This window comes from Sparus aurata, chromosome 10, assembly GCF_900880675.1.
Source record: "Sparus aurata chromosome 10, fSpaAur1.1, whole genome shotgun sequence".
Lineage (NCBI taxonomy): Eukaryota > Metazoa > Chordata > Actinopteri > Spariformes > Sparidae > Sparus > Sparus aurata.
The window spans coordinates 33779608-33793725 of NC_044196.1; the positions used below are offsets into that span (position 1 = coordinate 33779608).

Consider the following 14118-nt stretch of genomic DNA (forward strand, 5'->3'; position numbering starts at 1 on the left):
AGACTAGTTGGGTTAAATGTACAGACTTTTGGCTAAAGGGTTGAAGATGTGAATCTCAAATTTAAGCACTGTCCAAAGTCTGCTGAAATGATTATTGCACATTTCTGAATGATTGCCAACAGTACACTGCCTCATACGGGACACCATTATGTTATGCACTGCATCACATAAGGTACAATAATGTAGAATTCATGCAACATTAAAAGGGAGTTTGGGTTAAATTTTACCATCATTCATTATTAATTATGATAAATAATGGGACCTCGGGGCACCACCCTTGAAGAAGAGAAAAGATAGCAAATTCACCAAATCAGTCTCATAAAAAGGTGCTAAACTATCAGTTAGTGACTGATTAATTATTAACTTAATAACTAAAACCAAGATTACCATAACAGCTTGTACTGATCGAAGGATTTTGGAGTTCATGACAGTGTCAAGGACGAAGGAGTGAGGATAAGAGAATAATAAGAAGTACAAAGGAAGTTGCTGGAGTTTTTGACTATCTGGTCAGAGGGGGAACTGTCACCCTGACCAGTAGTAGCTCAAAGCTGAATTTTGCACCTAGGTGTGAAGGATGGGGAATTCTGGGAAACTGAGTTCAGTTCAGAGTCCATTTAGAAATCCACAATGAACAACTTCATTTGTGGGTCCCAACATTTATTTATGAGAACATTTAAAATAGGCTGTTAAGGAAACTGAGACCTATTTTAAGTAGGGCTTGGGCATTGTCAATACAGATGGATTACCCCATATTACCGTTTGTTTTGTTATACTATCATTCTTATATAATGAACAATAACCTATTTCATCACAATCTGTTATCATTTAGATGTATACGAATGGGGGAAATAGCATATGTACATGATTGGAAACATTGAGTTTTAGATAACAAAGAAGCTGATGACAGGAAGAGAAAGAAGTTACTCTGACAAGGGTCTGTCTGATTCTGCTGGCGTTTGAAGCTCCAGCTCCTGCTGTGACGCTCTGATGGCATATATCCACATAATGTGGATATGAAGCCTGCTGACTTGAAATGGTATCAGCTGTCTTATACTATTTTCTAGCAAAACACATAATAAAATCAAAATGCAAATCCTTGTTGCTGTTGTATTCTTTAAGGTAAAAATACTGTTTTGGGGTGCCCCATTTAGAGAGATTGTGTCCTCCCTGCAGTGGCCCACGGTTCGATTCTGACCTATGGCCTTTTGCTGCATGTCACCCTCTCTCATCACATTTCCTGTCAGTCTTCAGCTGTCTATCCAATAAGGGCATGAAAGGCAAAAAAAGAGGTTTGTATTAGGGCTGACCTCCAATAATCACAATCGCAATCCCCATATAGTCAGAATGGTACGGTCTTGTTTACATAACAACATTATTCGATGATTTGATTTTAGAGGTCTGATTCGACTATGAACCTCATAGTCGAATCGTTGAAAAATGTTATGTAAACAAGACCATACCATTCTGACTATATGGGGGTGCCCACGGCCGCTGAGCATAAATTGTTACATAGAATGTCTTTTTTTCGTTATATAAAAGCCTATTTTGATACAAAATCTACCTACTTTCCATTAATAAAGAGTTCAAAATGATGTGTGCGTTTAAACAGTAGTCTTAGCTTCTTACTAGGTATTAATAAATCACCCACTGCAGTTGCACAATCCAAATGAGCAGAGGTGAGCAGCACACTACAGGACATGTAGCATTTACAGATTTATTGGCTCACAATGGCTACTAAAAAATCATCTTAAATGTGGGAGTATTTTGAAAAGGTTAAAGATGACCCGAAGAAAGTTAAGTGCAAGTTGTGTCAGCAGCTTCTTTCATATCACACAATGACAACCAACATGGCATATCATTTGAAACAGGTAAGGCTTGTTAACTTTACAAAACAAACCCTATATTATTATATAATTTTTCTGACAGTTACACCAGCAGTGTCATGACGACAGCTCAGCCAGCACGTCTGCATCAGCGACGGCCCCGAGATGAGCGCAAAAAAGGTACCCAGCTGCAGCTGCAGGTATAGTCACATGACTACCCGGCTTTCAGCAGAGCAGAGCAGCCAACATGGACGCCGAGGAGGAAATCGAGGAGGGACAAGCTCAGTTGGTAGCGAAAAAAAATGCAACTTCTATTATTTGGCGATACTTTGGATTCAGGTACGACGACACTGAACAGCAAGATGTGCTGTGTAAAACATGCAAAGCTGAAGTCTCTACGTCCCGCGGCAATATGACCAATCTATATCAACACTTGAAACACCACAAAGAAAAATACGAAGAATGCATTCAAATGAAAGCCCAACAAAGTAACGTGAAAGATACAACTGAAAAACGCCTGAAACGACCACAACAACGAACAATTACGGATATATTTGCAAGTGTCACACCATACTAAAATACCTCAAAAAGACACAAACACAGTACTGTAAACCTCAGGTTTTGGATTTTTTGTGTCATGTTTGTATGCTTTCAGTTGAGAAATATATAAACTATTGTAATTCTCTGTGTTGTCCTTGATATTCAAGCAAGTAGACTCATAACACCATTCATAATATCGCAATCGCAAATCGCAATATAGTCCACAATAATCGCAATCGCACATTTTCATCAAATCGTGCAGCACTAGTGCACACAAAATATCTATCGACACGGTCAGAGATATACAAGGCAATACAGGACTGTGAAGCTGTCAGTTGCACAACTGATATCTGGACCTCGCTTCAGATGGAGGCTTATCTCACAGTCACATCACATTTCATCACCGGAGACTGGCGACTGGAGAGTTTCGTTTTAGAAACCAAAAAAATGGAGGACGGTCACATAGCCGATCACATTGCAGGAGAACTGACGGAGATCATTTGCGAGTGGGACATTCCAAGTACCAAGATTGTTTCTGTGTTCTGTGGTGTTCTATGGCATGACAATGCAGCAAACATGGTTGCGTGCACCAACCAGTTGGTCCAGCAGCCCTCCTGGGGAAATATGAAAGGGGTGCGCTGTGCGGGCCATTCTTTACAACTCTGCATAAACAGCGCTCTGAAGCAGGACCCCATTTGCCGCACTGTTGCTGCTGCTGCAAGGCGCTTGGTTTCTCATTTAAAAAAAAGTGCAAAGGCCACCACAGTACTTCAAGATAAGCAGAAACAACAGAATGTTCCTCAGCATAAACTGGTGCAGGATGTTGTTACCCGTTGGAACTCTGTTTATTTGATGCTCGATCGCTTGATAGAACAGAAGGGGCCAGTTTCAGCCGTGCTCACAGATGAGAGTGTGAGCAAACGGTCCGATCATGACCTGGAGCTATCCACATCACAATGGCGCACATTAGAGGACATTGTCGCTGTTCTTAAACCAATTAGAGGATATTTTCATTGCCAATAAATCAAGGTGCGCACTTTTCCCGACCAATGTGAACAAGCTGGTTTTCCTGGCACACAACCTCAGAAAGATCAGACAACCGTAGGTGCAGTAGAACACTTTTCATATGTGAAGAAGTGTTTTCTTTTTCTTTTGGGACAATGTGAACTTACGCTGGAGGCTGCGTGAGGGGCGTCTCAGCAACAAAGACATCCTTTCCTTTTTTTTCTCTCTCTCTCTTTTTTTTGCTGCATGTGGACTTTCTGAAGCCCATTCGATTCTGACTTCTATTATGTTTATTTTTTCGTTGTTGTAAAATTGTTTTTATTTAGTCAGACAGGCTTCGAAAAATATTTATGACATTTTGCAGTAGTGCCAGGCTGTTGCACTAGGTTTAATTTTATTTATATATTTAATTTATCCCGATTCCCGAGTATGAACTGTGAATTAAAAGCCAAGAAATAGGTTCCTAACTGAGAGATAAAGGCATGTTTTGGCACGTTGTTGTTTTTGAAGTTATTTTGTTCCTATTTTATGTGAACTTTTCTAATGTTTAATATGCCCAGTTGTGTTCATCTGTCTTTAAATAAATAAAGGTATTTGTTTCACACCTACCATGTTTTTTGAGTGTTTTAGCTCTTTTGTTTGAAACGGAAAAAAGTCACAAATAAGATCTAGCTGCTATCTAAACAAAAAAAAAAAAAAAAGGTTTGACGATCCGTTGACTGCAAAATCTGACGAATCAGATTCGACTATGAAAATCCTGAGTCGAAAACAGCCCTAGTTTGTATAGTATACACTCCATGTAGAGAGGCTGTGTCCTCACTGCTGTGGTCCAGGTTTTGAATTTGACCTGTGGTCCTTTGCTGTGTGTCATTCCTGTTATCCCTCTTCAGCTGATCTGTCCAAAACATGACTGCAAAAAAAAAAAAAAAAAAATGCTCTTGAAATATGTTGGGTCCTCAAATGTTATTCATATATAATATGTTTTATTAGGGTTATTCCCGAACCATCACATTGTGCAAACTAGAGCACAGTGTTAATTTTGACAGCAAATTCTGATTTAGTCTTAGTCTTTTGAATAACACACCATTTAGTTTTAGTCATATCTTAGTCATCTGAAATCTTTTAGTCTTAGTCTAGTTTTAGTCTACTAAATATCATAAGAGTTTTAGTCTTAGTCTAGTCTTAGTCTAGTCTTAAGTCTTTTAGTCTTAGTCTAGTCTGAGACCCAGCAATTCATTTGTGTCCTCTTTAGGGGACATTACGTTTTTGCTAACATCTCTCACACTATACATGCCACTCTATTAAGTCCTGTTGTTCCTTAAAGAGGACAGCTGGAGCTTTAAAATGACACCACATTTGGGGGGTTTGGCCTTGCTAAATTGTCTGTGCATGTCTTTTCATAATGGCCGCCGTCCCAAAAAGCACATTTTATAGAAAAAAGAAAGGTATGCATGATATTCATAATTGAAAAACAAAAACATTTTTATTTTTCAATTGTTTTAAGTAAGTAGACATCTCAGAAATATTTGAGTGAGTTTTCAGAGCTGAGCTTATTTATTTTCATTTGAAAAAAAGCTAATTTATAAATGTCCTCTGTACTGGACATCAGGACTTTGTACTTATGTTTGTTTCATATTTGTTCAGTAGACAGCTCTATGACGGAGGCAGAGAGGATTCTTAATAGAATCATTCAGTGAGATTCAGACATACACCGATCAGGCATAACATTATGTCCACCTGCCTAATATTGTGTTGGCCCCCTTTTGCTGCCAAAACAGCCTTGAGCCATCGAGGCATGGACTCCACAAGACTCCTGCAGGTGCGCTGTGGTATGATGAGTCGTCTAGCCATCACAATTTGGCCTGTATCAAACTCGCTCAAATCCTTATGCTTGCCTATTTTTCCTGCTTCTAATACCTCAACTTTGACAGCAACATGTTCACCTGCTGCCTAACATATCCCACCCACTAACAGGTGCCATGATGAAGAGATAATCAGTGTTATTTACTTCACCTGTCAGTGGTCATAATGTTATGCCTGATCGGTGTAGATCTATCAGAGGATGATACCATGAAGTGTCAAACATCTAATAAATAAATAACAAAAGGTTCAGGTGTAATGGTCACAAAACGATAAATCTTCCTTTGCTACTTGCTTTGTATTTGGTGTACTGGATGATTCCAGTGGAACTTTCCATGTACATACTCACCCTTTAAATGTTTCACATTTGAGAACAAGTAAGTCCCGTTGTCCACTACAGAGGACATGCTGTAAAATTTGAATAAATTAAGTTTAAACATTTTTTTTCTTTGCAATATTTTTTTGACCACCCCAACACTAAATTTATGTAAAAAAATAGTTATTAAAAAACTTTTTTTTTCCTGGGTCTCAGGAGGTTAAGTCTTTTAGTCTTAGTCTAGTCTTAGTGAGTGGAAAATCTCTCTCTCTCTCTCAATTAATTTCAATTCAAATGGCTTTATTGGCATGAGGTAACACTGCACATATTGCCAAAGCAAGGGTTTGGAAATAATAAATAATAACAATACAGGAAAACTATATTTACAACAAATTACTTATAATCTATACTGTTGGTAATACTGTAACTATGATTGACTCAATCATAGTAACAATCAATTAATCTAAGTCAATAAGTAATTGATAACAATGAATCAATCAGTTTGTGTCAACTGAAAATGTCTCTCTCTCTATGTGTAAATATCTCTTCAGTTTGGTGGTGTTTTAGCTCCACACGGTCTGCAGACGGTCTGGCTGTCATATGTAAGGTGTGCCCAGATGTCAGTTATTCGTTTTCGTCATGGACCTAGCTCCTACATTTCTGTTGTTCATGAGGCATGCCGTTGCCCTCGGACCGGGTGCACTGCAAACCGTTAACGCTACCATCTTGCTAACGAGCAAAGTCAGCTGAAATCCGCCAAAGCTGTGCAACTAAATATCATGTAAACAACCTAACTCTTGTGAAAACGTCCACAAAACTGTGCAAAGTTCTGCAAACTCGTCTTTGTTCTCCTTCTGTGTAAATGCTGTTGTCTGTTTAGCTTGCCACGGCTTTTTAGAATGGCTCTGCTGTAATCTGCAACGGTCAACCTACCCTCAAGAGATTCGCTCTGATTGGATCTCTTCTCCATTCGTCCCACCCTAACATTTTCGTCTCATTTTTATTCGTTGACTAAAGTGTCAGTTATATTTCGTCACAGTCTTTGTCATTATATCTGACTTTTTATTTAGTTTTCATGTAGTTTTCGTCTGTGAAAAAGGTTCGTTGACGAATATTTTTCGTCATAGTCTTCATCAACGAAATTACTGCTAGAGCAAAAGGTTTGTCTCTTGTCATTCAACCAAATATCCTTTGTTAATGTGTCATTATATTGTGAGATTTCCCCATATCAAAGTAATTAATGCTTCTTAGAGAGGAGGAGAAGGTGAACTGTGACCAGTGATGCCAGTAACGCAGTTCATGTCAGATAAAGATGAGAATATTAAGGTTTGTTGTACACTCTGTGCTGGCGACAAAGTACTATCAAGCTTAAAAAATGCAACATGAAACTGGGACTCGCAGCACAGCACAGTTAAGTTTACAGAGCAAGACCCACCCGGTGGTGTTAAGCAGAGAGCTGTGAGCAAAGCCGCGGCCTTGACTTCTGCAGGAGGTCCCCCACCACCAGCTGGATTTCGGTGCAAAACAAGTAAGTGGGGGAGAGTTGAAGAAGTTGGTTGGGAGGTATGTTGTAGAGGAAATACTGCACTTAAACACAGTTGACTCACCCTCATTTCGCACCATACAAGATCCCAGCTACTGTCAATGCCGTGCTCGACGTTACTGTTAAAAATGCACTTACAATAAAGTGAGTATTGGCAAAGCCGGTTGTCATTTTTATGTTGAGCAGAGCATGTGAGCGGAGCTGAGTGGCGAGAATTTCCCCTCCCCGCTTACGTGGGTGTTCGCTCCTTCGCTCCATCGCTCAAAGTTAAACCAGACAGCTCCGCTCCAAGACCACTCTCCGCTCACCTAAAATTTCATTCAGCTCTGGTGAAATCGCTCCACGCTCGCTCAAATGTAAAAGAGGGAGCAAATTCCTGACATTGCACCTAGATGACCTGTCTGCTTGCTTTTCAAAATATTTTACAAACTCCATCTCTCAACGAATGACCCTAGACTCGTGGAGAGTGGTATCGGAATGGAACTGGAGCGAAACGGAACCATCGCTCTGGCCTTTGGATTAAAACCCGCTCTGCGCTCCGACTATATTTTGCACGCTCCGCTCCCCGTTCGCTCCGTGCTCCGCTCACATGCCCTGATGTTGAGGCGGCGGGGGTGTTGTCGTAAGCTGATGAATGTAACTGATGAAGTAACTTGTAATCCAATTTAGTTACTTTTAAAAACAATTAATCAGTAAAGTAACTAAGTTACTTCTTATAGGAGTAATCAGTAATCAGTAATCACATGACTTTTTCAAGGTAACTTTGGCAACACCGACTTTGACTGATAGAGCCAGAGCTTTAATGCTAATGATCAATGAATGATAAAACACATCTTACAATCATACTTTTACACATTTATTTTGATACTCAGCTGACTAAATGTACAGTATATTTTGAGAGTAACATTCAATATGCTTAAAACAAAAATCATACAAAAGAATCTGCATGTTGTAAATCTTGCATATTCCATTAAGGTTTTTTTTCTTTGCAAAAGCAGGAAGATGACAAGATGACCAGGTCAATCCTTCAAATCAAGATTCTATTCAATTCATCGCAGTTTTAACACAATAATGAGCACAAAGCCTGTCGCTGTCAAAATAAAAGAGAGAAAGATAATAAAAGACAAATAGGAAAAAAAGCTCTAACCACTCTCGTAGTCTAAAGAACAACTTTATTATCAATGTGTTTTGGCTTGTTTTCTTTCATAAAACACAATAAAAAGAGCATTTAAGAAAAATATCAGTATAATATTCGTACTCTCTATATGACCACACATGTATCATCTGTCTGCAAAACTTCCACTAACATTTGGTTAAAATCCACTGTCCTTTGTGGGGAAAGTAAAATAATTCCCACATCACATTGTGATATTACATCATATAAAAAGAAACACATTAAGGGTCGATTTCATCTCATTGAACCTTCATCCTAAAACAAACATGATCAAACATCACTCATTTTTATAATCAACAGTAAACCTTATAATACAGAGAATCCTTCCAAAACCTTGAAACTATCTCTTTAAAAACAACCTGCATCTTGTAAAGCTTTATAGGGTTAGGGTTCTAGGGGTAGGCTAATATTCCATTACATTGTTTTAATTACAATATTCACATAATGAGAGGAAGCACTTTAGACTTATTTTTGGCACAATGATGTGACGTGCAATTCTGATGTCCAAAGCAAATTTATGGAGTAAAAACACAAAACATTTTAATAAAAAACACATCAATTCAATCTATTAATCTCTGCTTATCTAATGATAGGAACATGTATTGAGGGTTTTACAAAGTTTAAGAGTTATTAGACACAATGGTCACAAAATGTCATACTGGATAACTGTCTGGACCTCATGCCAAAAAGCTACAAAATAGTTGAAAAGAAAATAAATTAAAAAATCTCTGCCCCAGGCATTATTGTATGAGTGTTGCCTTTGATATATGAAAATGTTACAAAAAATTAGACATCCAATGGATTGTTATGCTTTTGAGCAGCTCGTCCCAAAACTGGTATGTCAGCCAATGTCATCCGGGATAACAAGCAATCTGGAGCAAATTTATGGGGCATTATGGGGCACACATTATCAGACAGGAAGTTAGGCCATCAGGAAGACCCAAAAGGACCCCCAAACAATGGTGAAAGGTTAATAAGTCTCTCTTAAAATGTGCTTTATTTACTCTTTTCAGTCACTGGTACACTATGTTGTAAAATCCTGTGTCATATGGGATAACGCTAAAAAACATATATAATGTTGATTTTATGCAAATTTGTTTGTTTTATGTGAAATTATATACTTTAATGTTGAGGGTCAAGTTTGTAGATTTCTATAGGTTGCCAAAACAACTGCCTGATTGAGTTTCAATCGGAGTTTCGTCATATAGGATAACAGTTATTTTCTGTTACCCCACAGTGTCATCTGTTATACAGAATGACACATATTTGACAGTAGTACTGTTTTATGCTTTTATTTGTATAATTTCCATTCTTATTGTGATATTAACACATTATTATGCACATTCAAATGTATTGCTGGCATATTATATTTTAATAATGGTATTTTTAAGCACTATTTAGACTTTGAACACTTTATATTGCTTAAAGTTTTTTAAAATATGTTATGTGTCCCTGAGTCGACTGTCCCGCTGTTACTCTGATGTAAGCATGGATTATTGATGAACATCAATAATATTTAGGTTGTGTGAAAATGACATTTCAAGTGGAAACATTAGGTGTCATACCGAGTAACGATTTCAGTCAGGCGGGATAACGCTGATTAAAATGCCTTAAAAAGCATAATTTCATTTTATGGAGTTGAGAAAACAATAATAGTATGATGCCAAGTACTGTAAAGGATTTTCAGACATTTGCAGATTGAATCACTTTGCTGGGGGGGGGGGGGGGGTTAATGATGGGTGAAAAAAAAAATAAAAAGATGTCATTTTTGCGAGATCCCGCAAAGACAATTCTCATCTTTAGCTGACAGGAACTCAAAATAATGACTGTATTTCCAGCTAGAAAACGCTCTTCTCTCTCCTCCCTCCATTGTTGTTTGTGTTTGTGTCGCTGCGTGGTGTTACACGTAAGTTGTGCTCTGCTGAAAACGTGACATCACTTCCCGAGTCAAGAAGAAAGCAGAACTATATATTTTTACTAAGGAAAATGACAAAAATAATGATAAGTAACTTTAATCTGATTACTGGTTTGTAAATGTTGACGTGTTAGATTACTCGTTAATGAAAAAAGTGGTCAGATACCGGCATCACTGCGCAGATAGTCTTTTTTTAACGGTCCGGGGAAATTTCGAAAATTTTGAAAATTGGGCTGTTTAAAGATGCAATTTCAGCATAGTTTGAGAAGGAAAGGAAGGCCAATCGTTGGGTCCTCATCATATTTTAATCACAAATAAAGCTAATTTTCCCTCACTATAGGCCTACTGAGTATTTTTTATATATTAAAGCCTATAATAAGACCTGCGCTGTGTGCATAGGCTATAAGAGCAGGTAGAACATTCATTATTATAATTTCTTGGCTTCATTGACTATCTGCATCAGGCCTGCAGGAGGCTTTGTAGGTTTTAAGAGACAAATATCGTCATTTAACATCGTCAATAAACCCACAAACGTAATAAAAATCTGCAGCATTTAATGTTTTAAACCCACAAATGTAATACATTTTCCTCAAACGTAAGAGCCGCTGCCTACTACAAACGTAACATGCTATTTTCTACACATGTAACTATTACGTTTGCAATGATTTATTTGTGGGGACGTGAAAATCTTTATTGTAATTACTTTCCACAAATGTAATAATACAATGAATAATGGTCGGGGTCGTTGTTTTTTGTTTGTTTGCCTTTACACCTACTAAAACTCCTGATTGTGGGCGCAAAATCCAGCTGCTGACTCTCCGCTGTCACACAGCGGATCCCCTGTGACCAAAGTTTCAGTTGGACTTCGGAAGGGCCAGAATTCAAAACTAATAGAACGGCCGTAAGCGGTCATTTGGACCGATTTAAACTCTATAATCTGTCATGTATATACCCAACTGAGTGATGAATGCATTCATTGTGTCATGATATTTGAAAAAAACAAAAACGAAATAAACCCAAAATGAACATGTTAACAAGTTTAATTATACATTTATCAATATTCACATCATCGCACATAGTAAACTGTAATCATTGCATATTTACACAAGATTTTGATAGAGAAAACTCATAGAAAATTAACAACTAAAAGTAACTTACTTGACTATGAAACATTTTATTTTAACACTTAATATATAATAAAAACAATAATAATAATCGAAAAAGCTGGAAAGGAGCTGATCTAAAACAAACAAAGAGCCGTTGTGATCACTGGTCACATCTCCGCACATTACCTCCGCTGTCGTACAGTTACCACACACGGGCTTGTGGCATTTCAAGTGTCCGGTGTTTGGTTCCGTTTGCAGCGGACCGGCACTGCCTCTGTGTCTGTGTCAGCGAAGATGGCCAGTGGCGGTCTTCTATAACATCCTCGAGCTGGCTGGGATCAATGCCCGCATCTTATTCAAGGAGTGCTCAAAGTGATCGAAAAGGCTCTTTTTTGTGTGTGTTTGTTTTAGATCAGCTCGTTCCCAGCTTTTTCGATCATCATTATTTATTTTATTTTATATTAAGTGTTAAAATAAAATGCTTCATAATCAAATAAGTTACTTTTAATTGTTTTTTCTTGTTCTGGGTTGTCTTTATTAAAACCTTGTGTACATAGCAATAATTACGGTTTAGTATGATATCGATAAATGTATAATTAAACTTGTTAAAATGTACACTTTGGTTTTATTTCGTTTTTTAAAAAAATGTCATGACACAATGAATGCATTCATCAGTCAGTTGGGTATTTATATGAGACATTATATAGGGTTTAAATCCAGCGGTCCAAATGACCGCTTACGGCCGTTCCCTGCGCACTCGCCCGGCTGCCGGCTGCGCATAGAGATCGATGTTGTCCGTCGAGCTCGGAGGACGGCTTATTTTAGTAAAAAATCGGGATTTTGGTCCTTGTAGCTCGTAGTCTATGCTATTATGGTGGGACAGAGGCATCATTTGTGTTTGAAAAACGTTTGACTTCAGATTTAATGATCTGTGAATATCTTTCCAACTTTACCGAACGACCAGCAAAGTGTTACAGCTTTTGCGGGATCTCGCAAAGGTTTTGCGAGATCCCGCAAAAATCTTTGCGAGATCTCGCAAAAATCTTTGCAAAACCATTGCAAGATCCCGCAAAAATGACACCTTTTTTTTTTTTTACCCATCCTTTTTTTTTTCACCCATCATTTTTGGTCAACCTAAAACCTTATTCGTCACTGAGCCTTTTATATTTTTGACACCCTCCTCACTTAAGCAAAGAATTTCAACTCACGCTCTCTATTTGTTTTAAGTACAGGTCTTTAACATCAGCCGTTTCAATGACAGACCAGGGTCAAGGTCCTACTGTTGGAGTTGACGTAGAACTACATCAGCACTCATTTATTTACCTGAAGGAGCTTTTTTCAGTGATAGCCCAAAAAGAAAGGTTGTGTTTTGTTAATGTGGAAACATCCAGAGACTTGTAGACTTGTCTTCTTACTATACAGTTCACTTTGAAGCTCCAGATCAGTGGGAAAATAAGCAAATGTAGAAGTTGGAGTGCTGATTTTCAACCGTCCAGCATCAGGTCTTGCTGCATTAATGCAGTTCAATCAAATCAACTCGTTGTGGCAGGACTTTTTCTTTTCTACAGTAAAGACCCTGCTCATTCAAAGTATTGTCACTTTGCAGTTGCCCCAGACAGAAGTTGAGATTCTTGAACTGGCCTGCCAACATGATCCTCCTCTGTGGATGGCTTTACAACTCTGGAGAACATTGTTCCAAACATTTCCTTCACAGGCGACCTTAAATTCCACCCTCTGCTGTTGGCAAACAGATAAACACACCCGAAGAGATCTGGAAACATCGACATCAGATCAACGTTGGCCGCGTCCTCGGGACTGCAAACAGATACAAAATTTCATTGCATGACAATTAAATAAACAATAAAGGAGCTGGCACTCATTCCAGGAATCAGGTGCAGTTTGTGTTAACATTGACTTTAGCAACAGACACCAACACCAGCAACCACTTGAGGGGGCAGATGATTCAAACAACAGCAGTATTGTAACATGAAGGCAGTGGAAGTGGGGAGATGGAATGACATATTTATGACTGAATGTTATCAATAACACCTTTAAGGCCCTTCATCATCTGTAACTCAGTTTGACTTACTAGTGCTCGTGGAGGTTTCGTATGAAGCGCAGGAATGCCAGTGTGCTGTCATCGTATCTGTTTTTGGGATCCATCTTCTTCACCAACTCTGTCAACTGCAACACCAAAAACATCTAGTCATTAAGTGGAAATAAGGAATTGAGAAGTTCCAGTTGTTGTACAGTTGTCACCTCAGTTTTCCACTGTTTGAAGGATCCATCCCCGACACATTTCTCCAACGAAGAAATTAATTCCTGGTCAGCATCTTTCCACTTTTCCACCTCCTTGATGTTTCCGATCCTTCCCAAGAATTCAAGTCTCCTGAAAAATAAAATGTGTTTAAGATGCTCGTTTAGTGAAATGGAAAAAGAGACAACATGGAGTCTTACTAGCCATGTCAGGACTCTGTAGACCACGATGATGGTCCATCACAAGGCGCGGTTTTACCATTAAGGCAAAGGTAGGCAATTGCCTTGGGCCCCCAAACCTGCAGGGGCCCCCAACCAGCTGCCCCCTCCCCAACCAGCAGGGGCCCACCATTGTCTTTGTAAATTATAATTGTGTACTTATAAACAGAAAATAAAGAAAACACTACAAAAACAACAAAAAAACATCAGAATGCCCAAATCGTATTGCCTGCCCCCCCTCCCCTTTCGTACTGTAATGGACTATTCCATGAGTCATCATGACCGCGAAAAGACGAAAGACAGCAACCAGGAAGTGAAGCGCTGCGGCTTGTTTACGATAGAGGCGTACAGTCCGAGTTCT

The 14118-nt window shown here is 38.6% G+C and overlaps 1 protein-coding gene across 3 annotated transcripts in view; it reads right to left on the reverse strand.

Moving 5' to 3' along the window:
- LOC115590287 (serine/threonine-protein kinase ppk4-like) overlaps nt 1-14118 on the reverse strand; it is a 336079-nt gene that overhangs the window by 314103 nt on the left and 7858 nt on the right. Inside the window, exons 4-6 of one of the 3 annotated variants that reach the window (XM_030431609.1) lie at nt 13542-13671; nt 13372-13466; nt 11971-13097 (exon numbers count right to left, since the gene is read on the reverse strand). The exons of 1 other annotated variant lie outside the window; for it this stretch is intronic. In XM_030431609.1, the coding sequence (XP_030287469.1) occupies nt 12878-13097; nt 13372-13466; nt 13542-13671 (445 nt within the window). In that variant the 3' untranslated portion in view covers nt 11971-12877. Of the gene's footprint in view, nt 1-11970; nt 13098-13371; nt 13467-13541; nt 13672-14118 lie in introns of those variants that run through there. One more of the 3 variants, XM_030431611.1, reaches the window with a different exon arrangement.